The sequence below is a fragment of the Podarcis gaigeae genome, assembly GCF_964106915.1.
Source record: "Podarcis gaigeae genome assembly, chromosome: 17".
Taxonomy (NCBI): domain Eukaryota; kingdom Metazoa; phylum Chordata; class Lepidosauria; order Squamata; family Lacertidae; genus Podarcis; species Podarcis gaigeae.
The window spans coordinates 38,367,837-38,393,212 of NC_139694.1; the positions used below are offsets into that span (position 1 = coordinate 38,367,837).

General features: G+C 49.2%; 1 protein-coding gene and 1 long non-coding RNA gene across 5 annotated transcripts; one reads left to right on the forward strand and one right to left on the reverse strand.

Moving 5' to 3' along the window:
* The first annotated feature begins 7 nt into the window (after positions 1-7).
* Positions 8-11,287, forward strand: LOC310835266. The gene is made up of 5 exons (XR_014559474.1): positions 8-22; positions 2,026-4,838; positions 6,639-6,726; positions 7,230-7,300; positions 11,135-11,287. It is a non-coding gene; the product is annotated as an uncharacterized lncRNA (long non-coding RNA).
* Positions 2,853-25,376, reverse strand: DUSP9 (dual specificity phosphatase 9). 4 transcript variants are annotated; one of them, XM_083719580.1, is made up of 4 exons: positions 25,303-25,376; positions 13,522-14,890; positions 9,059-9,481; positions 2,853-5,597 (listed from the first exon to the last, which is right to left on the reverse strand). In XM_083719580.1, the coding sequence occupies exons 2-4, from the start codon at positions 13,877-13,879 to the stop codon at positions 5,299-5,301; spliced, it is 1,080 nt and encodes a 359-aa protein (XP_083575706.1). In that variant the 5' UTR covers positions 13,880-14,890; positions 25,303-25,376; the 3' UTR covers positions 2,853-5,298. The 4 variants fall into 4 exon arrangements, with proteins under 4 accessions (XP_083575706.1, XP_083575704.1, XP_083575703.1 ...); XM_083719578.1 differs by lacking the exon at positions 25,303-25,376 and adding an exon at positions 19,019-19,531; XM_083719577.1 differs by lacking the exon at positions 25,303-25,376 and adding an exon at positions 18,732-19,503.

Here is a 25,376-nt window from a genome sequence, read left to right on the forward strand (position 1 = left end):
GAGGAACAGGCACACATAAAAGGTTAGAATGAAATGTGGTTTAAATGCTTTGAGGGGTAAGTGACCTTAGGAGGACATTGTCCTAAAAGGCAGAATATAATTATATAGGTATATTTGCAAGGCAATCATAAATAGCAATAGCAACTGTCTTTGGAACTGTGCATGTGCGGCCCCCAAATACATTGCGGGACATAAAAGGAAATGTGTGTGATGCAACACTTGGATGCTGTAAGTGGTTGCGGGTGGCACTGTGGTCCAAACCACTGAGCCTCTTGGGCTTGCCGTTCAGGTTGGCAGTTCAAATCCGTACAATGGAGTGAGCTCCTGTTGCTCTGTCCCAGCTCCTGCCTACCTAGCAGTTCAAATGCACGCTAGTGTTTAAACAGATAAATAGGTATCACTATGGTGGGAAGGTAAACAGCGTTTCCGTGCGCTCTGGTTTCTGTCATGGTGTTCCGTTGCGCCAGAAGCGGTTTAGTCATGCTGGCCACATGACCCGGAGAGCTGTCTGTGGACAAATGCCAGCTCCCTTGGCCTAAAAGGGAGATGAGCGCTGCAACCCCATAGTCACCTTTGACTGGACTTAACCATCCAGGGGTCTTTTACCTGCTGTAAGTGGCCTAAAATATGAAACTCCTGGATTTGCCAGGTCTGGTTTAAATACTGGCCTACCAACCCTTCCTTCACTGGTCAATAGCATAGCCAAAGGGATGGGAACCTCCCAAAAGTTGCCGGACTACTACTCCCATCATCCATGGCCAGTGACCACACTGGCTGGGGCTGACAGGAGTTGGTTCCCCACCTCTGCCATAGCCCATCATCACAAACTGTGTAACACCAGGCAATTTCGGTTACAATTAGTTTTGAAATAGTTGCCACTCAAGGCTTCAGGTCTCTGTTAGTGCTTCCCAGAACTCAGTTCTGTCCACTCGCAGAGCAATTTGGTTCCTATCATCATTGTATTTGGCAAGTGCTGCAGATATGAAGTTCTTTCTTTGCTTATGATCTGCTTTCACTTACACACATCCTCTGGAAGAAAGAGTAGCTGTTAATCAAAGACCCTCTGCTCCTCTTATAGCCAGTAATTAACCACAACCATCCTGGGATGCAGCGGGGCAGGAAAAGAGAAGTGTGTTGTACAGGGAAAACATGTTGCCTACATCCATAGTTCAGTCCCAGGCATCTCCAGCCCTGGAAATCCAGTCACGGTCAGTGCAGACCAGGAATGGGCAACCCTTTTCTCCTATGTAGGGGCAGATTGACTCAGGAGTAAATTGTGGGGACAGAACAGAAGCAGTGAGCAGAGACAGAGTTGAAGATGGGTGAAGTGAGAGACAATGTCCTGAATTAATCATCTAGAATAAAGACCCTCATGCTTCAGTCTTCCTCAGATTAGAATGCCAATCCTGTGCAGGTCTTCTCAGAAGGAAAACCTACTGGGTTTGATGGGGTTACTCTCACCTAAGTAGCGGGAGGGTTTTGTTGTTGATGATGTAGTACAGCAGACCAACACAGCTGCTGTTCTGCAAAGCAAGTGAAAGTAACTCCCAATTTTAGTGCCACACACGGAGAACAGGTGCCTACCTAATTATTCTCAGATAGCTGGCAGGTGGACACATTTTTCCAAGGCATAAAAGTGGGAGTTGGGGCGGAATCATGCAAAATACTGTACCAATTTTCCGGAACCTACACAAGAGGGAAGAAACTATTTTAAAAGCCTGGAAAATCGAGGAATTCAAGGAAACCTGGCAGCTAAGGAGGTAGAGGCTAAGGGGCTGCAGGTGTAGAGAATTCTGAGTGAGTGGTCTGACTCTGTGTAAGACAGCTCCTAAAATCACCTCATCTCAGGCTTCTTCTGCCTTCCTGGGAATATCTCTCCTCCCCTGAGCTGCAGTCAAAACCACAAATCTCTCCATTCCGCCTCCCAGCCCCATCCAACCCTCCCATCCTAATCCATTTAACACAGATTACTCTGAAAGAGAAGCTGTTTGCTGACATTCTTTTTTTCTTACATTGGTTCCCCAGATGTTGTTGGACTACTAGGACCCCATCAGCCCCGAGCGCTGGCTAAGTAGCCTGGAGATGATGGGAGCTGCAGTCCATTGAAATTCCGGGACCCAAGACTGGCTCTGTGGTTCCTGCCACCACCTACCAGCTTTTGTTCTGACTTCTGATCAGCCACAGTGAAGGCCACTGGTGGAGAATAGCGCAGCTGGTTAGAGCATGGGGCGGATAATGCCAAGGTTGCAGGATTTCTCCCCATAAGGGACATCTGCACAGCCCTGCATTGCAGTGGGTTGGATGAAGGATCCTCAGGGTCTCCTCCAACTAATTCTGATTCTCTGTATCTAAGAAATGACAATATAAATGGTAAATTCTGCAGAGCCCCACCTCTTTTGGTTCTCCCCACATACTTAGTGTCAGGGGAAGGTTAAACAGTAAGTTGTCTTCTACTCAAAACATGAATGAGTGAGGTTTTTATTTATTTCTGAGTATGTCTATACAGCCACATTTTAAATTATAAAGATGGTGTACACTATAAAACACCATTCTGTTTTTTATTTAAAAATCCAGATGATCTCAGTGATCATAGTCATTAGGGTTATGGCAGATGTGGGGAACCTTTTGCCCTCCAGATGTTGCTGAACTACAGCTCCCAACAGTCCCAGCAAGCTTGGCCAATAGCCAAGAAAGATGGGAGTTGTAGTTCAGCAAACAACTCCAGGGCCAGAGGTTCCTCACAGCTGGGTTAGTGGCTTTCTTTGGATTTGGATTGGTCTTGTGCGTGTGAAGTGGTTCACCATCAGCTGCTTTTCATCAGCATCAACACCAAACAAATCCACACTCCTTCGTATTGTTTAAAGGCCTGTTTTTATTGAAGTGACTGTGTTGCCCATGGCAATGACAGTCCTTGCCTGTCTCTCCAGTTGGCTCCGGAGCCATATACATTCATTTGAAAAACAAAGAGACCAGGATGCCAACCATTATTATTATTATTAATCATTATTATTATTCTTAAAAATGACCATCCTAAGGCAGTTCTCTTAGCTGCCATGAAGAAAAGAGGAAAAGAGAAAATGACGGACCTGCATTTTTCACATACAGGTACACAGGACTGAAGTCTACAGCCAAATAAAATTAAAGGTTGTGTCCAGGCAGTCCAAATTCCCCCCTGCCCAAAGCTGAATTCTGCAACCCACATGAATGGTACTAGATGAGCAAATTTGCGTAATTGCTTGTATTTTGCACAACCTAAGCTGCAGTCCTCTACACCTTTACCTAGGAATAAGTCTCATTGGACATCATAGGACTTAATTCTATGCAGACACATGTAAGATTGCACTGTTACTCTGCAAATTTTTGCTTACAACTCTGCATCCTTTATCTTGCTTTTGCTAATCATAAGGAGGTCCACTATGCAGGACCCTGAAGACCACCCGCTTTGACCCCTGGAGCCCCTCATTCTGCAGCTGCTCCAGATTATTTCAGCAAGCTTTGCCTGCAAGCACTTTTAAGCTTATCTTCATAGCCAAAAGGGCTAAGAAAGTTGCTTTTAAAAAGATCAAGAAAGAAAGGTGGGATCAGGAGAGAGCCAATCCTGCAAAAATACCAACTTATGGAATTGCAGCAGATCCACAGCCCAGCAGATCCACAGTGAAGAAACCTAGGGAACTTATCATTAAGCAGGGGGCACCAGAATGCCCTGGACATAGTTTAGAACATACAGGCACAATCTGTTATCTGACTACACTCACTTACAGGCAATGGTTAAGTTAATTCATTTTTTAAAGGAAGTGCTGAGTGCATGCCTACTTAGTACAAGTCACATCCTTTTACCCAAGAACTGCAGCCTATTGCAGGGGAGCAGTCTGTGGCCAGCAGTCTGCCCATTTACCTACTACTACTTTGATTGTTTCTCTGCCCATGCTCAGAGGTGCTCTCTTCTTTGTTACTACTTAACTTGTGCCTGGACGGAGCACCTGACACTGAAAGCAAGTTTCAGCCCTACGTTCTGGCCACAAATTAAGCCCTGCATGCAGGCTAAGCAGACGCTGTCTAGTACTCACATACACAGCTCTGGCTGCTTACAAGCAGGCATTAAGGCATACACACATTCAAACTTTGTACAAACACAGACATGAAATTCTGAGCTGCTCCACTTTCTCCACCTCTGTGCAGGAACTGATCACCATGCCCCCTACTATCTAGGTCTTCCAGCTGGCTCCCTGATGCAAATCTGCTCCAAAGCTTCCACCCCACACATTTTCCTTCTGCTTTTCCGAAATAGCTGGATTAATTCCAGAGTGGCTGGCCAGCCTGCCTTTGGGATGGGACGTTGTGGGGCAGATGATGGTTGAGGTATGATGAAAGATACAGGCTTCTGAATCTGCATCCAAAGCTCATAGGTTCTTGACCCAGAGATTCCTTAACTGTCCCAGTTCCAGAGCTGCAGTTCTTGCATCAGGCATGATAGGATTAATTCCTAGAACTGGAGGCCAAAGGCTTAAAAGGGTGTAAATTCTTTTGTTTGGTGTCTTGTACCATTCCTGGCAGGGGCTCCTTAAGGCAATTCTAGAGTCTCAGACTATACATGCCGTGACACCGTTTTGGATTCTGTGGTTCATGGTTCTAGAACCAAGAACAAGATAGATAGTTGGGGAACCTTTCACCTTTGGGATATAGGTTTCTAATATGGATTATCCCTTTATTCATTACAGAACTGCCACAGGAGACTTGTTTCCCTCTTTCATACCCCCCCCCATTTCCCCCCTTAAACTGAATGATGTAGCTCTAGAACCAGAAGTCCTGGGGAGAGAGGATTCTCATGGGAGCCGAAGGTCTGCAACCTAACCAGTTTCTAGATTATGGCTGTAGAATGGGAAACATCCTATATAAGATGGGCATTTTAGCAACCAGCAGGTTCCAGCCCTGAAAACGGCCCATTCCAAATCTTTTAAAATCTAACAGGGTGGTCTGGACCACATGGTCTGTGTGTCCAGAGGAGACACTCAACATTTGTCCAGGGATCTTGGGAGAATGGAGAGGCAGGTGGAAGGGTTGTGGGGGCAGGGAGGGTCTTTGGTTATGGATCTGGCCCCATCAGCTGAGCTGCATGTTTGGGAAGGTGTGCAGCATCCACAGCAACCAAGGCAGCTGTAAGAGGTGCCTTCCTCTCTGGCGTGAGGTATTCAGTTGGTCCCCAAAGGGACTCTGCCACCAGGGCAGGCAGGTAACACTGAAGAGGAGGAGGAGGCCAACGACGATGACAAGAAGAGAGGCCACCGCCCTGTTTTGGCCCTACGTGGGATCCAGCTCAAAGACGCTGTCGTCAGTTGGTGAGGTGAAGAAGCAGCTCTGGCCAGAGGGGGGGCGCCGGCTGGCCCTGTTGAGCCCCAGCGACTTCTCAAAGTCCAGCAGCTGTCCCATGAAGTTGAAGTTGGGCGAGATGTTGGACTTCTTCCGCTTCACCAGATCGTAGGCATCATTGAGGGACAGGTTGAGCTTCTGCATGAGGTAGGCTACAGTGACGGTCACTGAGCGGCTGATCCCCGCCAAGCAGTGCACCAGAATGCCACAGTTCCGGGACAGGGCCTCATCTGGGACAGAGAGGGAACGAGAAAGGGAAAAGGGAAAGAACAGGTCGGGCAAGTGAATACGGCTGCACTGGAAGAAAAAAAAGCAGAGACATCACCTTGCCAACAAAGGTCCGTATAGTTAAAGCTATGGTTTTACCAGTAGTGATGTGTGGAAGTGAGAGCTGGACCATAAAGAAGGCTGATCGCTGAAGAATGGATGCTTTTGAATTGTGGTGCTGGAGGAGACTTGAGAGTCCCATGGACTGCAAGAAGATCAAACCTATCCATTCTTAAGGAAATCAGCCCTGAGTGCTCACTGGAAGGACAGATCGTGAAGCTGAGGCTCCAATACTTTGGCCACCTCATGAGAAGACTCCCTGGAAAAGACCCTGATGTTGGGAAAGATGGAGGGCACAAGGAGAAGGGGACGACAGAGGACGAGATGGCTGGACAGTGTTCTTAAAGCTACCAGCCTGAGTTTGACCAAGCTGCGGGAGGCAGTGGAAGACAGGAGTGCCTGGCATGCTCTGGTCCAGGGGGTCACGAAGAGTTGGACATGACTAAACAACAACAAAACTGGGGCTGTAAGGGCTGGGGCAGAGAAAAAAGTGGGGATGAGGAAAGGGTGGCAGGACAAGGGAGGCAGGTGGGGAAGAACCCAAGGGTGTGTGTGTGTGTGTGAATGTTCAGGTAAAGAGCAGCACTGAGGATATCCTGCAACTTCACTAGTGAAGAACTCAGCTTCCTAAGGATCCTATAGTAACTATATATATATATATATATATAGTTTTATATATATATAAAAAAGCAAGTTTCTAGTCCTCAGGGCTGACTGTATATAGACATTGACTGCTGAGATTTCACTAGCCAGCGTGGGGCTGAGTAAAGCTCCCAGTGATTCAATAGGACTTAAGTGCCCCACATACTGCCATGTTCCTCCAACTATATGAAGCAATTAAGAAAGATGTAGATATGCTTGGTCACATAATTTATACATGTCACCGAATTGCTTTGCTCCCCCCCACCCGAATAAAAGTGATCTTGCTTTGACTTTTCACACAGACAGGCTTGCCTAAGGACCACCGCAGCAGGGCAATGGCCCTTTACATCCTGCTAGGGAGAAGCCAGATGCAGACAACTTTGATAAAAGGTCCTTGGTGGGCGTCATCTCTCCTAAACTGTCCCAGAGACTATTCTTCCATCACTCTAATTCTTTTTTAAATGGAAGATTTGATGCTGAATTTTCCAAAGGAAAAGTCTGAGAATTGCATGCCCATGACTGCGTGCACTGCAGCAGCATATTTCAAACTGTGCCAAAGAAACACAAAATCTAGGTTTAGAAAAGAGTGTGCAAATTGTTCTCTTCTGGCTCCAGTTCCAGAAAGGCTTGCAAAGAATTTGGAAGTTTGGGGGCAAAAGGAAGTGGGCAGCAAAAGAGAGAATGAAACAATGAGGAAAAGGGCATTCGAGCTGACATTAGAGGATCAGGGGAGAAAGCTCAAAAAATAGTTGTGGCCCATGATAAGGGACAAAGGTAGGGAGTTTGGGGGAGGGGCAGGCACCCCCTTCCTAACCACCGGAAGGGAGGGGAAGTGGAATGGAGTTGCTGGAATCCTGAACAGCAGCACTCAACACTGCAACATTTTGTTGCAGGGCTCCGCTTGCAAGAAGCACTTTGTGAAAATTTGAGTGGCCAAGCAAAGTGATTAGAATGAGGAATGCAAGTAAGTCAGTTTATGAGAACTCTGTTGAATAGAGAGAGAAGGGAAAATGCCTCTCTTTGAAGATGCGGTCTATGTGCCACAAGTTTTCGAAATGTTTGGTTTAAAACTGTTAACTTTTTAAATAAGAATTCTGTTTTATCAATCAGAGGCACCTGAACAAAATATTTTAAAATAATTAATCTGGCAAATTCATCAATGAAGCATTGCAGGCCTAGTTGGTACCCAGGCATCATATTCTGTAGAGTACTCTACAGATGATGCAGGAACAGAACCAATGTGAGGATGCACAGACCACAGACCTCGCTGTGTGCACACACTGAAGCTGCTCAATGAGAAAGAAAAGGGGGAAACTGGCCAACAGCAAAGAATCAGTTTTGGAGTGTAGGAGACTTAACGTCAGGCAAGACTGCAGGTATGTAATGCAAAGGAAGGGTGAGGTCCCTAAAAGACAGGGGGTGGCTGGAGGGGTGAGTTAACCCAGCCCATGTAGTAGATACCTTGAGCAAGGGCTTATGCTCACAACCATCTAGGGCTAACTTGATGCTCTCAGCAAGTAAAAGACTCCTACTCTCCAGCAGCACGAAATTCAAAACAGATCAGTATGGGGCTGCTTGAAAACTGTGCCTGCTGAGTGTCATGAGAACAAACCAGAATGGAATGGCACACCATCATGTTGCCTTCTCCCCGGGATGCTGAATTACTGTACCTCATCACTAAAGATGTAGATAAACTGGGAGCCCCACAAGTTCTAAGGACTTTGCCTAGTAAGCTGCCTGAGGACCCATGAGCCTTATTCCTGTACAGCAGGTATGGGGAACTTTTGTTTCTCCAGATGTCACCAAACTACAACTCCCCTCAGTCCCAGCAAGCAGCCAGGGATGATGGGAGCTGTAGTGCAGCAACATCTTGTGGGTGGGGGTGGAGGGCAAAGGTTCATCCACAGCTGATGCACAGGAAGCTCTGGCCCCACTGACTCTGGGCGAGGCCTTTGGATCACCCAAGCCAGGGATGAATACTGGAAGCCTCCTGCCCTTCCTTGGTCCTACCTGACCTTAGTTCAACCACCAGCAACTCACTATGGGGACCCTGGCTTGGAAAACCACCCATTTTCAAGTGTATCTACCTGCCCACTGGCCCTGAAAACTAGATGCACTAGTGCAGGCACCCCCAAACTCAGCCCTCCAGATGTTTTGGGACTACAATTCCCATCATCCCTGGCCCCTGGTCCTGTTAGCTAGGGATGATGGGAGTTGTAGTCCGAAAACATCTGGAGGGCCGAGTTTGGGGATGCCTTCACTAGTGGGACAATCTCTGGGGTGTTGGTTCCAGCTCCTTACTCACTTGCAAGCCCCAGGGTACTGAAAGTTCCCAAGTGGTATGTTACAAAAAACTGTGGTAGACACAGTGTTTCTAGGTTCTCCGTCCCCCTTATGAATCAATCGTGAATCACAGAATTGCAGAGTTGGAAGGGACCCCGAAGGTTCATCAAGTCTGTCCCCCCCCCCCCCCGCCCAACATGAAGACCCAAAGGTGAGTGATGGGGCCCAACTAGTAGTCAGTCAGCTGTGAGCTGCAGTGAGAGCCAGTCGCCTCTCAATGGACTCAGATGACTATCTCAGGGACACAAGCCATATTCCCTCAAATGCTTTGCAGGGGTCATGTGAATGGGTCCTCTGATGGCCAGCAGACAACAGCCACAGGAAAACGCAACCGGGAGGCCAAGGGTGGGACTTTCTGCCTTTCTTTCCCTTCACTCACCAATGAACTCAATGGCCTCAGGGAAGAACTGAGAGAGGTTCTGGCTCCAGTGGTCCGAGATCGGGATCTGCTTGTAATGGAAGTCGCCGTTCTTCTCAAAGAGGTTGGGCAGGTTGGGGGTGACGTTGAGGATGTAGCGGATGCCCAGCTTGGCCAGGGTGTCCATGTTGGCAGAGTCACGGGCGCTGCCCAGGTAGAGGTTGGGTAGAATCTGCACGGGGAAGGAGGGGGGGCTCGCCCCTTCCGACTCCATCCCGCTGCTGAGGGGCCCCGACTCTGCATCGGAGCAGTCGGAGCTGAGGCTCAGGCCGCCCAGTCCCACCACAGGAGCTGCCGGGGGCACAGGTGAGCTACTGGCACTGGCTGTGTCCAGGTTGGTCTCACAGAGGTGCGGCCATTCAGCCTGAAATTTATGGAAGCCTCCTGCAAGAAAGGACAAAGCCAAGAGACGACTCAGCAGCAGCACATCCACAGTTGTTACATGCAGAATTAAAGCACTGACACTGGAGGTTCCCCAGTCATATTGGGGACACCCTTTCCTATAACAATTATTAACAATAACATTTTTTTATTTGTACCCTGTCCTGAGTTGCACCAGCCACTCTGGGCAGCTTCCAACAGAATATTAAAAACATAAGACATTAAACATTAAAAAAAATCAGTTCAAATGTCTCCTAAAGGTTATATAATTACTCATCTCTTTAACATCTAATGGGAGGGCATTCCACAGGGTGGGCGCCACTACCAAGAAGGCCCTCTGCCTGATTCCCTGTAACCTCACTTCTTACAGCGAGGGAACTGCCAAAAGGCCCTCGGTGCTGGACAATGGGGGTGGAAATGCTCCTTCGGGTATACAGGACCGAGGACGTTTAGGGCTTTAAAGGTCAGCACCAACACCTGGAATTGTGCTCAGAAACATACTGGGAGCCAGTGTAGGTCTTTCAGGACCGGTGTTATATGGTCCGGGCAGCCACTCCGAGTCACCAGTCTATCTGCTGCATTCTGGATTAGTTGTTTCCGGGTCACCTTCAAAGGTAGCCCCATGTAGAGTGCGTTGCAGTAGTCCAAGTGGGAGATAACTAGAGCATGCACCACTCTGGTGAGACAGTCTGCATGCAGGCAGGCAGGGTCTCAGCCAATGTACCAGGTGGAACTGATAGACAGCTGCCCTGGACACAGAATTAACCTTGGCCTCCATGGGCAGCTGTGAATCCTGCACATCTGGTCCTTTAGGGGCACAGTTACTCCATTCAGGACCAAGGAGTCCCCCACACCTGCCCCCCAGAAGCAGCACTTTTGCTCTACCCATATCCATGACTTTCTGTACTTGGCAGTACAGTTAAGAGGCAGTCAGGAGCTCCAAGTCCTGAATCCTTTCTATTGGAGCCCAGACCTCTTGCCCCCACTTTAACACGCCCCCCCATTTGCTTACAGAGGCTGCTGCAAAGTGTTGTGCCGGGAGATTGTTTGTTTACAGACTGTTGCCTTGGTAATATTACCTTTTGATTGCAGAAATCTACAGGGCATGTTTATCATAGATTACATAACAAAACGCTTTAACCGCTACCATTCCAGGCTTTTTACATTTTTTAAAAGAGCACAGAATCATAGAACTGCAGTGTTAAAGGGACCTTGAGGATCATCTAGCACCAACCCCTTGCAATGCAGGAATGTGGAGCTGTCCCGAAACCTGCAATCCTGGCAGTCTTCAGTGTTGTGGGAGCAGGGGTGAGGAGAATTAGGGAGACCTGGTGAAAAAGGGCTGTGCTCCTGCACTTTTAATAGTTGTGCACAAGAGAGAATTTCAGAGCAGCTTGCACTGTGTGGGGGAAAAACCTGTGTTTTCATCTTCCACTTAATCACTGTTTCCAAAGGACAAAGTGAGCAGCGAACTACATGTTAAATGCTGCTGGGTGTAGCTTTGCCTCAATATATTTTTAAGACCACCTCACATGAAAAGGTAGCCGCAGAGAGAGGTGCAATCTTGAGTGGAAGATCTGTGGGTGGGAAGGAGATGCTTTGCCTATGTTGCTTTTGCGCTGAAAATCACTCACAACTACATTTCTCTCCATGGAGGGAAAAACACAGGTTCAAGAATATTTCCCCTGATGTGGAGAAAAACAGATGAAGGGGTGATTTTGAAGAGACAACCACCGCTGCTGGTGGAAAGGTTAAGCAGTCCCTCTACCCAACTCTGTTGAAAGGCTACGGTTCAAAAATAAATAAATAAAAGAGTATCAGAGTTACACAGAACTGTGCACTGTGTGCAGTTTGGTCTTGAACGTTCAAGTTGTAGTTTGGAAACCCTACAATTAGTCAGTCAATAGGTGGACCTGGATTAAGGGTAGCCAACCTGGCGCCTTCAAAATGTTGTCGAACTACAACTCCCATCATCCCTGACCATGCTGACAGGGACTGATAGGCGTTGTAGTCCATAATCTGGAGGGTGCCCCATGGTCTAGCTAAGGGGTAGCCAAGGGCTGAATCACAGCAAAGCTTCATGCACAAAGTGGGAGCTTCATATACCCTGCTGTAGGAACTAAAGTGGCATTCTCATAGTTTGGACAGTGCTGGTGGCACACTTGCCAAAAGGCTTGCTGAGATTTAGAGTCGCAAACTGATGGGGGGGGGGGGATTGGCAAGCTCTTTCGCATTTAGCAGCAGCATGTTTTGCAGAAATCTGCAAGTGAAGCTTTTCACAGCATGGCAGAGAATCGCCATTTGCTAAGGGTCTGCAAATCAAACTTTTGTTAAAAGCACAGCTACAATGGCCAGTTGAAAAGCTGGCAGCCTTATTCACTACTGTTCTTCTATTCTGGCTCCCGGCCCGGTTGCTCTGATGGGTCAGGCCTAGGGTGACACTTAACAGGCTTGGGCAGCAGCCAGGGAAGTTTCCCAGGGCAGGCCTGGGCTGCGTTGCCATCCAACCCCCCCCCCCCCCCCGGCAGTCCCTCTTGTACATTTAAGAGCTGGGTGATAAAGAAGACCTTGAAAGCATGCAGATGTAGCCAAGGGAAAACACTTCACTTTCTGAATTTCTGTACTTTAGGACTTCCTTTTTTAAAAGTCACAATAACAAACACACACAGTACCCCATCCGTTTAAAAGGCCTGGGAGATGCTTTTGCTGGGCGCCTAAAGATATGTAATGAAGGTGCCGGGCAAACCTCCCTAGGAAGAGATTTAAAATCTCAGGCAGGTGTGAGGAACCAGTGGTACCTTCCAGATGTTCCTGGACTCCAGCGCCCACCATCCCTCAAGCCTTGGCCATGTTGGCTGGAGCTGATGGGAGTTGGAGTCCACAAGAGGGACCCAGGTTCCTCCATCTCTGATACAGGATAATATTCCTGGCTAAGGTCACGAGGAAGGGATGTGTAACAAGACCAAGGCTGTGTCCACACCCCAATTTACTGTGTCCTCACTGCGCTTCCAGGGCTGGGTTTGTAATCCATGTTCCCACAGTGTTATCCAAAATACATACGTATCCTGCACTTTGTTATCAGATGCTACCGTTTGAAGCGTTGTTTCTCAAACTAGCTTCACACTTGATTGGAGGCCTTAAGCCATTCTGTAATTCATCTCTAGCCAATGTGTTGCAGGGTGAAATCATCCGCTGCCTTGTCCCCCCACCCCCACCCACGAGTGTTCCCTGTGTGTTGCACAAACAAAAACAAACTGAACTCTATGGTGCTAATATGGACACACCCTTATGCCAAGTCAAACCCCCTGATGGCCAAGTTCTGCCTCGGCTGTCAGAGGCAGCAATTCTCCTGAGTTCCAGTTGCTGGAAACCTGCTCTGCCCCGTTGCCACAGCTGAAAAACTGCTGATTAGAACAGCTGGGTGACGGGGGGACATGGCAGTACAGGGATGGGTGCAATAGGTGCAAGCAATAGTGGTTATCTCCTCTCCTGATTCAGCAGCAAATTTAAAAACAGAGGAAATCTCTGGCTTGAAATCTGGCAACAATATTCCTGAATCTGCCTGGAAAATGGACTGGTTAGGGGAAGGGCCACAGCTCACAGGTAGAGCACCTGCTTTGCATGCAGAAGGCCCCAGTTTCAATCCCCAGCATCTTTGGGAAGGGTTGGGAGAGGGCACTGCCTCAAACCCTGACGAGAAGCTGCCAGTCAGTGCAGACAACACCAAGATGGACCAATGGCCTGACTGAATATAAGGGAGCTTCCACATCTTTTAGGCAAGGGCCACAGCTCAAAGGTAGGGCATGCATGCAGAAGGTCCCAGGTCCAGGCACCAGTATTTTCAAGTAGGGCTGGGAATACCCGCCCCCCCAAACCCCAGAGAACCTTTGCCAGTCAGTGTGGCTTGTTCTGAGACTGATGAGGTCGACTCAACACAGGGCAGCCCCCTAGGAAAGAGATAGGTTTCCATATGTCGGGTAGCCCTGCCCCATCTCAAAGTTACCTCCCACCTTCACAAATCCTGCTTTCCTCAGCACACCCACCTTGCAGGTAGTAGGCGGGGCAACCTTCCTCCCGCAGCTTCTGCAGAAGCGTCACCAGCACTGACCCTTCGTCCTCCTCCTGGCTCCCTGATGGGGGCAGCTGGAGCGTTCCCTCGTCATATAGGAGCACCGTGCTATCCCTGAGGGCCTGGGGAGGCCCCGGCAGCAAGGACCCGACTGAGAGATTCCCCTTCCGGAGACGACGAAGCAGCAGCCCTGGGAGGGCCACGCTCAGGGCCCGCTCCACGTGGGACGAGTCGTACAGCTCCCGGCTGCGGCAGTCCAGGATGTGGAGGCACGGAGACGGGGAGGCCAGCTCAGCCCGCAGCCACGACGTGGACTTTCCCAGGTCTTCCATGTGGCTACAAGCCACGGTCTGGAAGATGAGAATCTTCACGGTCAAGACTGCCCAAGCCAACCCTGCCAAAATCTCAGAGCACCGCCTGGATTCTCCCCACTCGCAATGAAGCTTGCCACTTCCAGGACCTGAAAAAGGGAGTCTGCAGGGAAAGGTTTTGTCCAATTGGCAGATTGTTCCAAACTCAGGATCCAAAGTCCCAGGTGCCTTTGCCTGAAGGAATCGCTACATCATGTTGCCAGCACAGGTCTCACCCCATCCATCGCAATCCAAACAGTCTGGGCTAGCAAAGCAAGAGGAGGGTACAATGAGGGGTGCCTCCATGCATGGAAATCATCCTTCAGTCTCTTTTTTTGGAGGGGGGAGAAGGGAAAGGAATGGTATGGTGCCCAGTCTCTCAAGAGGTGAAAGTAGAAAAGGAGAGATGGGTCCCAGCACTTTGTGACAGCCTGGAGGAGAAGAGGCTACAGAGGATTCTCGCATAGGGGGGGGGAAGTGGCTTCTTGGACACTCCGCTCAGGATCCTGACCTGCCTTACCGCTGTGCTTTCCCTAGTGCTGCCCCACAAGGGGAGATCTTCCAAATCAGGGTCAGCTGCAGCCAACCAAAATTAGGATCGCAAGTTGTGCCAGATTAGCCTCCCCTGTCTCTGCATGTGAATCCAGCTAATATTGTTCCTCTGCCGTTGCTGCCCTGAGAGTTACCGGTAGATCTCTGCCAGTTGAGGAGAGCCACAACTTGTGTCCCAGCCTGAAGAAAAATCCCTTGATCCTCCTGCCAGCTGAAGTCTATCCAATGTCGCTGGAGAGGATGTGCTGAAGCAGAGGCCAGGGAGGCGTGGGTCTGTGGTAAGCAGGCATCCAGGTAAGCAAGTGGGGGGGGGGGGGAGGTAGAAAATGAAGCAGGGAGAGAGGGAGGGAGAGAGAGAGAGAGATGCACGCTCTGGGTACCAAGAACAGCACCTCAGGCTTCCAGAGAAGAAGGGGATGCTAGCACAGATCCTGGAGGAACCTGCAGTGGGAAAGCAAAATGGGAGAGTGAGGCTGGGGAGTGCGGGAGAGGGAGCACACAGGCAGCAGGCTAAGGGAAACACGGGAAGTGCGTGTTCCCTTCCTGGCACCTTGCTGTCCCCTCCATCCTGGCCAGATGCTGACGAGAGACTTCCTGGCAACCAGAGGGAAGACAGCAGTAACTGCCAAGAGTCGGATGACAACATAGGCTCTGTACACACTGCAGGCACCCGGGGCTTTCATTCCTTAATTTCAAACCAGCCACATTTTGCACACCCAGGAAGCTTTTTGCTCTGAATCCCAGATGTGTGGGGGGTGACTAAAGGTAGTCGGTGTGGGTGCAGGAGGGGAAGAGGCACTCCGCACGAGCTCAGAAGCGCCCTCTGCTAAGGACCATAGCTCCAGTGGTATGTGCCTGAGCAAAGGTCCCAGGTTCAACTCTTGGCTCGTCCACCTAATGGGGCTGGGAAAGGGCTCCGTCTGAGACACAGGACAGTTACTGCCAGTGCTGAGACAAAGGGACCCAGGCTGACTCAGGACAGCAGCTTCTTGCGTTCCTTATACTTTAGGGTTTCAAAAGGAGGAAGTTGACAATTTCCATATTCATGTTTTCCAAAACTATTGTGCAAATCTCTATGTCCAGTTACAGATTATGAATCAGTGGCACATATAATTAATTTATTGTGGTTTAATCAATCCGGAATAATCACCACCCTTGGCTCCATAATGCTCAGTCGTATTTAGGGTTGTCAAACCTAACCCCACCCCTAAAAAACCCTGCCCCATAACCTGGCCTGCTCTTTTCCCTTTAAGAGGCGATTGATCTGCAGAAAATCAGCAGAAAAAAAAGCTTTTTGTGGCCTGGAAATAAACATCACAGGCTAATGCCCGCAGATCAAGTGCTTCTGCTAAACATGCAGGTGCAAGAGCTGGTTGAAAAGTTGGCCAACCGATAGCTGAGAAAGATTAAAGCCTCCACTCAGCAAACAGAAAAGCACACATCTATTCTGAAATGCTTATATAATGAACACAAGCAGGAGAAATTAATCAGCATTTTACAAGTTCCTAGTATTATTATTATTATTACTATTATTATTATTATTATTATCAGCAGTAGCAGTAGTGGCATTTATTAAATTTATATACAGGCAGCAGTGTTTTAGGCACATCCGATATGTGCTTGACCATGCTGAACTTAACCTGAAAATGTTGGAAAAAGGGAGGGATGGGGCCGTAACGGGGTGTGTGCAGGCTTTTTCAATGGTGTTCCAAATATACAATATTTCACTTAAACGTGCGGTGCCTTGGAATGTACCACCCATGTAAATTGGGAGTTGCCTATACTGCCCTTCATCTAAAAATCACAGGGAGGCTTACAGCATAAAAATACAAAATGAGAACACAAAAATACATAACAAAAACAAACAAATCAATAACCCCTCTCCCACAAGCCCACTGAAAAGGCCACAGATCATTTAAACAGTTAAAGGCTGGTTGTAGAGGAACATTTCCACCTGGCACCTAAAGACATATAATGAAGGCTCCAGGCAAGCCCTCCTGGGAAGAACATTTCCCAAGTGGGGAGCCACTGCAGAAAAGGCCCCTTCTCGTGTAGCCATCCTGAGGACCTCTCCTGGAGGGGGCACACAAAGAACCTCAGATAGTGTTAACAGACAACTCTTCCTCTTCTAAGATCTTGGGTAAGTTTGGTGGGGCTTTCCTTTGAGTTTAGATCCCCCCCAGGGCTTTTTTCTGCAGGTCTATTGTGCAACATGACATTCAGGCAATACTAGAGCACTTGTTGTGGATTTATAGTGGACGGTTTACACATCATTCTGCTTTATGAGCTGTTCTGGGATGGTTTCCCCATGTTGCCACATTACTGCCATCTGGAGGGGCACCACTGCGCTATAGTCAACACAAGCGGGACAAGACTCTTGTTCCAACAGGCTTTTGGGAATTGACTGCTTTTAATGAAAAGACTGGTGCTGTGCTTTTTCTTGTAATTATTTGTATGCTTTAAACAAATTTTATATATGTACAGTCATACTTTGGGTTACAGACGCTGCAGGTTGAGTTTTTTTGGGTTGCGGGCCACAACGGGTTACTTCCGGGTTTCGGTGGTTGCGCATGCGCAGAAGTGCTAAACCATACTTTGCGCATGCACAGAAGCGCCGAATTGCAACCCGCGCATGCGCAGACGCGGGTTGCGAACATGCATCCTGCACGGATCATGTTCGCAACCCGAGCGTCCACTGTATAGTTTTAATTCCATTAATGTTTAACTGGATTTAAAAGATTGTGGTCCCCGCCCCGCCCCCCACGTTTTTAATGACTTGTTTTTATCTGTAAACTGCCTTGAGTCCCGTCAGGGAGGAAGATAGGGTATAAATAAATAAATAAAATAATAAAAAGCAAACTGAAACATTTTATTCTGTAAAAACGTACAGCGCTCCAGCAGGAGGTTATGGGGAATGTATCAACTGGAAAGAAAGCAGGATGCCCACCTCAAATCTTTAGCAGGCACAAACAGTTTGGAAAGCAGGGTCCCATATAACCACCCCAATAGTCTCACGAGCACAAATGATCACAAAATCCCCCCCCCCCCCGAAAGGGTGTCTGGATGGGCGCCCAATGTGGAGAGCATGCTGAGCTTGCTGGAGCCATGTCAATAGTGGCTGGTGAGGTGGTACAAGCGGCTGTCCAACACCGCAGGTTGTTGCTGCTTTCAGAGAGGGTTGAGGTCAGGGAGTATGGTGTGGCTTGCAGTGGCAAGAACACTGGATCAGCTGCACTGCCATGCGCCATCCCGCCTAGTTCCCTGTGCCTCTCTACCCTCCTTCCCAGTAACTCAGGAGAGCAAGGGAGTCCCACCCGCACCAGCCACAACTCAGACTAGTTACAGTTTATAATTTATTTGGAACATTTCATTCGGTAAGAATTTTGCAGGCTTCGTCTTCACAACACTGCTGCGAAGTAGAAACAGACAACGTTCACATGCAGTTTGCCTATGGCAAGAGGTGACACAAGTCAAGGTTGCCTTAGATCAGGTGTGGGGAAACCTTGGGCCCTCCAAACATAACCAAACTACAACTCTCATCTACCCCAGCAAGCATGACTAATGGCCAGGGATGATGGGAGTTGTAGTTCAGCAACCTCTAGAGGGCAACAGGTTCCCCACACCTGCTGTAGATACAGTGAACTTTGGGAGGCATAAAAGGTAATGGAGCGGATGACTGGAGTTCTCCTGTGCAAGTCCTGGGCAGGGTGGGGAGATTGTGCCAGGTCAAGTACTGGGAGGGTAGTACTGGTGATGGTGCCATTTGGCTGTTCTGCCTCAGGCCTGTCTTGGGCCTGCTCCATCTATCCCTTTCATCAGTGCTCTTCAATGCTGGGTTCTCAAGATGTTGCTGAACTATAACTCCCACCAACTATAGCTCCCTGTGCTAAGGCAACCTCTTTCCTGCTGCAGCTGAAGCCAACCAAGACTAAACTTTTCATCAAAAAGTCTATTGTTTGAGTCTTGCCTCTGCCACGATCCACTTCACAGACAAGCCTCCACTCTCTTGATCTCACGCTAGCAATGAAGATATTAATAACGACCTTTCTTAAAGAGTGGAGGCAAGGATTGCAAGGTGTGTACAGAAAGGGCATTCTGAAGACCGCCAAGATCCATCCCTAGGAGTGTCCAGTGGAATAACACCCTCCCCCTCAAAATAAAATAAAAATAAAAATATTCTGCTTTGCCTAGTAGCCCTTCTCTTAACCTCTAATGCGCACGGGAGGGCTGCCCGTGGTTCCTTAGTGATGGCACTTTACACATGCTCAAAAGCACCATTTACCTTGTACCGCTATGCAAGTTTACTCAGGGCCTGTAGTTAAAGCAAAAGTACTTCGCGCGTGCCCAGAAGCCCCGACTTCTCTTGAATCCGCCTCCCATCTTCTCAGGACTGGAGTCAACCTGCCCGCCCTCCTGAGTTCAACGAACGGGATCGCAGCTTCAGGCGGGTGGCTTTAGGATTAGGACTTCCCACGAACTTTGTGCACAGAAAAGAAGAGGTGCCGGGGCTGAGCCCTGGCCGCGTCAACGCTGCGTAAAAGCGGAGCCCAAGGCGCGCGTTCCTCTTACCCTGCGGCGCTCGCCGCGCTTTGCGGACGCCTCGCGGAGCGCGGCCATCCCGCCGGCGTCGGCGCCCAGGACGGGCCGCGGTTTTCGGAGCGAGCGGGGAGGACTCCTGCGCCAAGGCGGCTCTCGAGGCCAAGCGCTCCGCCGCCAGCTCGGCTGCTTCGCTGGGCTTCGGCTCAGTCGCCTGATGCGGCTCCTGCGCTTCCGTCGCCGCGAGAAAGGCGACTCGCCGCTGCGGCAGCGGGAGGAGCGACGGAGTCCTCGGCCGCCTCCATCTGCAGGGCGGCGGGGCGCGCGCCCAGGGAGCGATGCTGCGAGCAAGTTCCGCGCGGGGCTGGGCGCGCGGGCCGGAGAGAGACACTGGGGAGACACTTCTTCGGTAAGATGCCCGAGGGAAACAGGTCGGCGGGAGAGGAAGCGCGGCCGGGCGAGGCGGCCTCGAGGCACCGTCTCCAGCGCCGCGCCGCGCGGCCGGCCAGCCTCTCTCTGCCCGCTCGGCCAGGCGCGTCCCCACCCCGGCTCCACGTGGTGGCTGTGTACAGCCCGGAGCCCCGCCCCGCCGCCGCGCCATTGGCCGGAGGCGCCGCCCCGGGAAGGCGGAGCCGCTCATCAAGGCGGCCGGGCGCGCACACGCGCGCGCACATGCGCGTCCATCCAGCCGGACAAGGACGGGGTCAGGTGGGCGCCTTGGGCCGGGGCTCTGCTCCCTCGGGCTTTGAATGGCAGCCTGGCGTCACTGGGGTTTTAATACCCTTGGTCCCCTCCCTGTGTCAGAACGGCGGCTGTGTGGGCTTTTGGCTGCCTCGGCATCATACTGTTACGGATATGAGGTAACAGAGCCTATTAATGAATAGTAAGGAAAAGGTAAAGGGACCCCTGACCATTAGGTCCAATCGCAAACAACTCTGGGGTTGCGGCGCTCATCTCGCTTTATTGACCGAGGGAGCCGGCGTACAGCTTCCGGGTCATGTGGCCAGCAGGACTAAGCCGCTTCTGGCGAACCAGAGCAGCACACGGAACCGCCGTTTACCTTCCCACCAGAGTGGTACCTATTTATCTACTTGCACTTTGACGTGCTTTCGAACTGCTAGGTGGGCAGGAGCAGGGACCGAGCAACGGGACCTCACCCCGTTGTGGGGATTCGAACCGCCAACCTTCTGATTAGCAAGTCCTAGGCTCTGTGGTTTAACCCACAACGCCACCCGCGTCCTGCCTATTAGTGAATAGTAGAAGGTAATAAATGGTAGGGTTTTGATTATCTGAGATATGAAGGGAAAATACCAGCTGCAGAGGGATTCCTTGGCTAGCCTAAGGAAGACGACCTGGCAAGGTACAGGGCCATTTGGCAGTGCAGGAGAACTGTCCCCTGCCCTGAGATGTCAACGGAGACAGGGGATTTGGAAGGTTGCCAGGATAACGGGGTGAGTTGTCACAGGAAGAGTTGGGGGGCCTTTGGCCTTGGAGTAGCTGAGAACAAAGGGCAGAGCCATCTTGGCAGGCTGGCTGAAGGCAGGCTGGGAGAGATGCCGTGGGCTCCAGTGCTGCACTGCTGTGGGGAACAAGCCCCTCTTGAGGTGACCATACTGGACTTCCTCTATGTAGACTAATGGTGTAAATATATGTAATTTAACCATAATTCTAAAAAGGATGACAGTCTCACTGGAGCATAGACTGTGGGTGAGGACCTGGAATCCCCTGGAATCTTGACACAGCTTGGCAGAGATTGGGGGTGGCGTCCAGCTTTTGTAACAATGCATTTAAAACACAGCCCCCACCCCACCCCCAAATCCCGGGAACTGTAGCTTACCCAACTCTGAGCTACATTTCCCAGCACCTGTAACAAACTACAGTTCCCAGGATTCTTGTGGGGAGGGAGGGAGAGGTCCTTTAACTGTGGCGTATATGCTTTAGCAGCCATAGTTCTGTGGCTGTGGCAGATTAGGATATTTTGTGAGATTCTGTATAATGGGGGTGGAGCTTTGGCAAGAAGGGGTTTCCTTACAAACAGGAATGGGGAACTTGTGGCCTTCCGGGTGCTGCTGTGCTCTGACTCCCAGCATCCCTGACCTATGACTGTGCTGGCCAGGGCTGATAGGAGTTGGAGTCCAACAGCATCTGGAAGACTGCAAGTATCCCATGTCTGGTGTAAAAGCATGCACAAGTGCTTTATACAACTGTGTCATATTTCAATGGAGACTGCACAGGAGAATTCTCTCCAGGATAGTGCTTGTCTTTATTTAAAACATATTTGTACACCGCCTTTCATCAAAATTGAGTTCAAGATGCTATACAATATTTTTGTAAAAGTAGAAAATTATTATGTAGTAAACTGACAATAAAGAAACATTTGTCTGAGAGAGCTGTTTCAGTTTCTTGGGACAGGTATAATGTTATGTAATGCAGGTTATGGCATTGAAATAGAAAACAATTCAGTTGACTTCGTCCTAATCCCTGCAGGAAAAACTCAAAAGTTTCATTGGCCATGACAGGTGCAGAGAGACATCACTCTGCACCTTGGTGAAAATTTATATAGCTTGCCTTGAAAGTTAGAATGAAAAACCAGTTTTCAATTTTAGGTCAGAGACAACAAAGATGATTTGTGGATTAGGGCCGCCTTTAAAGCAAAACAAAACAAAGTAAAAAGCACAAGAGGTGTGATAAGTGATGACAATGGATGAAATCTGTCTGCGCTAAGAATCTGAGGAACCCACTAGCAACAGAAGCCCCCCTCCTTGACTGCTGCCACGACTCCCTTTCCACTGTGGTATTGCCAGTGAGCAAGCAGCTGGGGCTTAGAACAGATGGGGTGAGCGGGCATTGGTAGGTGACTCAAGGAAGTGCGGCAGGTGCCACAAGGATATCAGGGTCAGCCAGGATCCAGAGCTTCCTAATCTCCTCTTGAAGGGAGCTGCTGGAGCTGGAGGAAGAAAGTGGCAGTATTCTTTCTGCCCCCCTTCTCAAACCAGTCCCTGCAAAGTTATCCACCTCACCTCCCAGCCACCTTCCCAGCCATTTCAAAATAGCTAACCCATAAATAGTTCTAGTTTTTTACCTTAGCAGAAGCCAGATGCTGGCCTTGCTTGCATGGCCTATTATCAGTTTGTTTGTTTGTTTGTTTGTTTGTTTGTTTGTTTGTCACTTTATTTATTTTGTGAGGTTTTTTTTTTTAAGTCTCAAAGCAACTTAAGAAGATAAAATAGAAAACAGATAAAATCAGTTAGAAGCAATTTTTTAAAAAGTGTACAATACAGTGGTATCTCGGGTTACATACGCTTCAGGTTACATACGCTTCAGCTTACAGACTCTGCTAACCCAGAAATAGTACCTCGGGTTAAGAACTTTGCTTCAGGATGAAAACAGAAATCGTGCTATGGTGGCGCGGCAGCAGCAGGAGGCCCCATTAGCTAAAGTGGTGCTTCAGGTTAAGAACAGTTTCAGGATAAGAACAGACCTCCGGAAAGAATTAAGTACTTAACCCGAGGTGCCACTGTACAAAATTTCTAGAATACTCATCCAACAGCACAGTAGGAAGGACAGGGCCTAACCCAGCTCCCTAAAAGGTGATCAGCACAGCAGAGTCCAGCTTCAATACATTTAAAGCACTTGCCTTCCGCCAGAGAATCCTGGGAACTGTAATTGACCTCTCACAGAACAACAATTCCCAGCCCCCTTAACAAGCTGCAGTTCCCAGGATTCTTTGGGGAAAGTCATGCACTTTAAATGCATGGTGTGCACACAGATTTCATTAGAGACTCTGACTCAGAATCAATTCTGTCTCTGGATTGGCCCTCTTGCGGATCTGTCCCATTTCTGCACTGCCACTCTTCTGGGACTTGCTCCTTCAAGTCTGGCTCTTTACAGCCTTGCACTGACCAAGGTGATGGGCATAATACCCTTGCTTGGTGGCCCATGGAACTATTGTGACATGGATGCAATAAGCAGGTTTTAAAAAACAATGCTAGATGGACGTGCTTTGCATTTTTCTATCCCATCTTTCCTAGTGTTCCTGTTGCCCTTACTGTGCAGGTGAAAACACATGCCTACAGCCCTGTTTCAGTCATGGAGAACTAGCTAAACACGGACCTAGGTAGAAGCTCTGTCAGTGATTCACAGTGAAGAAAGAATCTAGGCAAAGTAAATTTCCAAGAATAGTTTTATGAAACACACACACACACACACGTGTCTGTGTTCTCCCCTCCTCCTCCAGTTCTAATCTCCTTAGCAACCTATCCATTTTCATCTTGTGGCGGGGGGGCATGGGGGGAGCTAAAACAAAAATGGATTTTCCAGTTTCTATGCTATGAGTGGGTGATTTTCTCTATTAATAATGATCCGTAAGTCTTGGTACATGGTAAGGTTTTTCTGTTCTTACATTAGCCAAGAGGGCTCATGGACACCACTTGATTTAACCCAAGCCTTCCTAAAGCTTGCTTAAAAGCAAATGGCAGAGATGGTTGATGGGGGAGAGGGGGGAGGAGTGGGGAAGCCAGCAGTGACCCTGCTTTGAGTGCAACATCCTTTGAAAAACTGCTTTGAGTGCAACATCCTTTGAAAAACTGGCCACTGTCCAAGAGAGGAACCTGGTTCTGTGAGGTGCAGAGAGGGTGGCTGCCCCCAAATCCATACCTGAGTAGGCTCCAGCCTCAGAAACAGAAATCAGAGATTCCATACCTGGATTTTGGAATATTCACCAAAAAACAGTAAGCAGAAGGTACTTCTCTGCCCCTGCCATATATAGTAGAGCTTTCAGTCCATTTAACAACTTTGCATCACCTTGTCTCCCTCCCTGTTCTTGATTACAATTCTTACTGCATTATAGAAAGCCTTATAGAAGTTGTTACCAGCACTTTGACAACCCAAGAGCCATGAATATACCACCCACCATTCAAAACTGGTGGGCACTGCAGTGTGGTGAAGTTCCACTGGGTGGTTGTTTCTTCATTTGATATTGGGTCAGAGGCGCCATCTTCTTAACAGGATTGAGGGGCCCCGTGCACGATGCAAGGAGCCAAGGGGCAGAAACTCTCTTGGGCCTTGGAGTTGGTGCTCCTGTGCTGGTCCCTCTCCTCACCTGCTCACCCTTACTGGCGCCCAGTTGCCTTTCAGCAGCCTTTTGTGGGCGAGTGCAGAATTCTGGCTGGCTGGCTGCCTGGCAGCAGCAGCAGCCAAAAAAAGGCCTCAGGGGATCCAGAGCTTCCCAGCCGGCCCCGCCTTAGATGCTCCTTGGAAGGTAGAGCTGCAGGTATGCAGCCCCACCAAGCCCCCACTGCACCTCACTCACCTCCTCGTTCAAATGGGCTCTGCTCCAGTCCTCCCCATCTGTGCTCCCAATTCTTGGCCCCAGGCTTGTGGAGCTCCCAGGAAAAGTGCCCTTGCAGTGCTGCAAGGAGTCTGGGGGCAGGACTGCATGCCCTTTGACTATGGGGGGGTTCTCTGCCCCCTCAAAAATACTGGGAAAGGGGCAGAAACTGCCTTGTCTCTTAGGAGTTGGCACACCTGTATCGGGTGGTGCTACTTAACCCTGCTGTAATGAACACTGTGGTTAGGGGAATGGCAAGAAAGCAGTCCCTAAAATGAAGGTAGCAAATAGGGGTGCTGGGCAGAGGTAGCCTTAGTCCATATTGTTCCATAGCTAAGCAACTGGTGGGTTTGTATCCATTGCCAAACTCTGCACAGATTACATAAAGGAAATCAGTATATATTTCATGCATATGCACTTTCTAAATAATTCATCTTGCTTCCAAAAAGAGTGACGGAAAGCTTGTGGAGTCTGGGTGAAACTGATCAACAACAGCAGAAAATAATCACAGTCGTGGGAGAAAGATAATATTGTTTTTTAGGATACATTTTCAAGCTGCTCCTGGAAATCCTGAGGGCTAGGAAGTTAAGGACTCTGCTGATACAAAGGCTGGCACCAACCCAATCATAATTTTAGCAGGTTTGAAGGAGTCCCCTGCCCTAGCGATTGCCTCCCCTCGTTATGATTAAAACTGTAGAAAGGGTGCAAAGGCAAGCAGTTGTGTTGTATGGCAAATGCTTCCATCTGATTATTCCTGAAGCAAAGAGTGAAGGGCTGTTGGGAACTTTCCCTTAGGAAGTTTGTTCATTCCCAAAGGGCCTTGTAGCACCAGCCTCTCTTGACTCCCCTTGATGGCAATTCTCCCTCCTCAAATTACTCACTGTCTGCCTACACATCATCCCAACTGTCTCTTCCCTCGCACACAAGGAGCACTCCCATAGTCACACACACAATGCCGACTAAGCCTGCAGTCCTCACATACACTTACCTGGCAGCCAGCCCTGTGGAACTGAAGGCGAGTACACCCTCGCAGCCATACACACACCGCCATTTTCATTTTCA

Excerpts from the sequence above, each read along its gene's own strand:
- DUSP9 (XM_083719580.1), bottom strand. The coding sequence starts at position 13,879 with ATGGAAGACCTGGGAAAGTCCACGTCGTGGCTGCGGGCTGAGCTGGCC. Across the intron at positions 9,482-13,521 it reads CCCCGCCTACTACCTGCAAG|GAGGCTTCCATAAATTTCAG; the intron begins GTGGGTGTGCTG and ends CCTTTCTTGCAG. Across the intron at positions 5,598-9,058 it reads TGAGGCCATTGAGTTCATTG|ATGAGGCCCTGTCCCGGAAC; the intron begins GTGAGTGAAGGG and ends TCTCTGTCCCAG.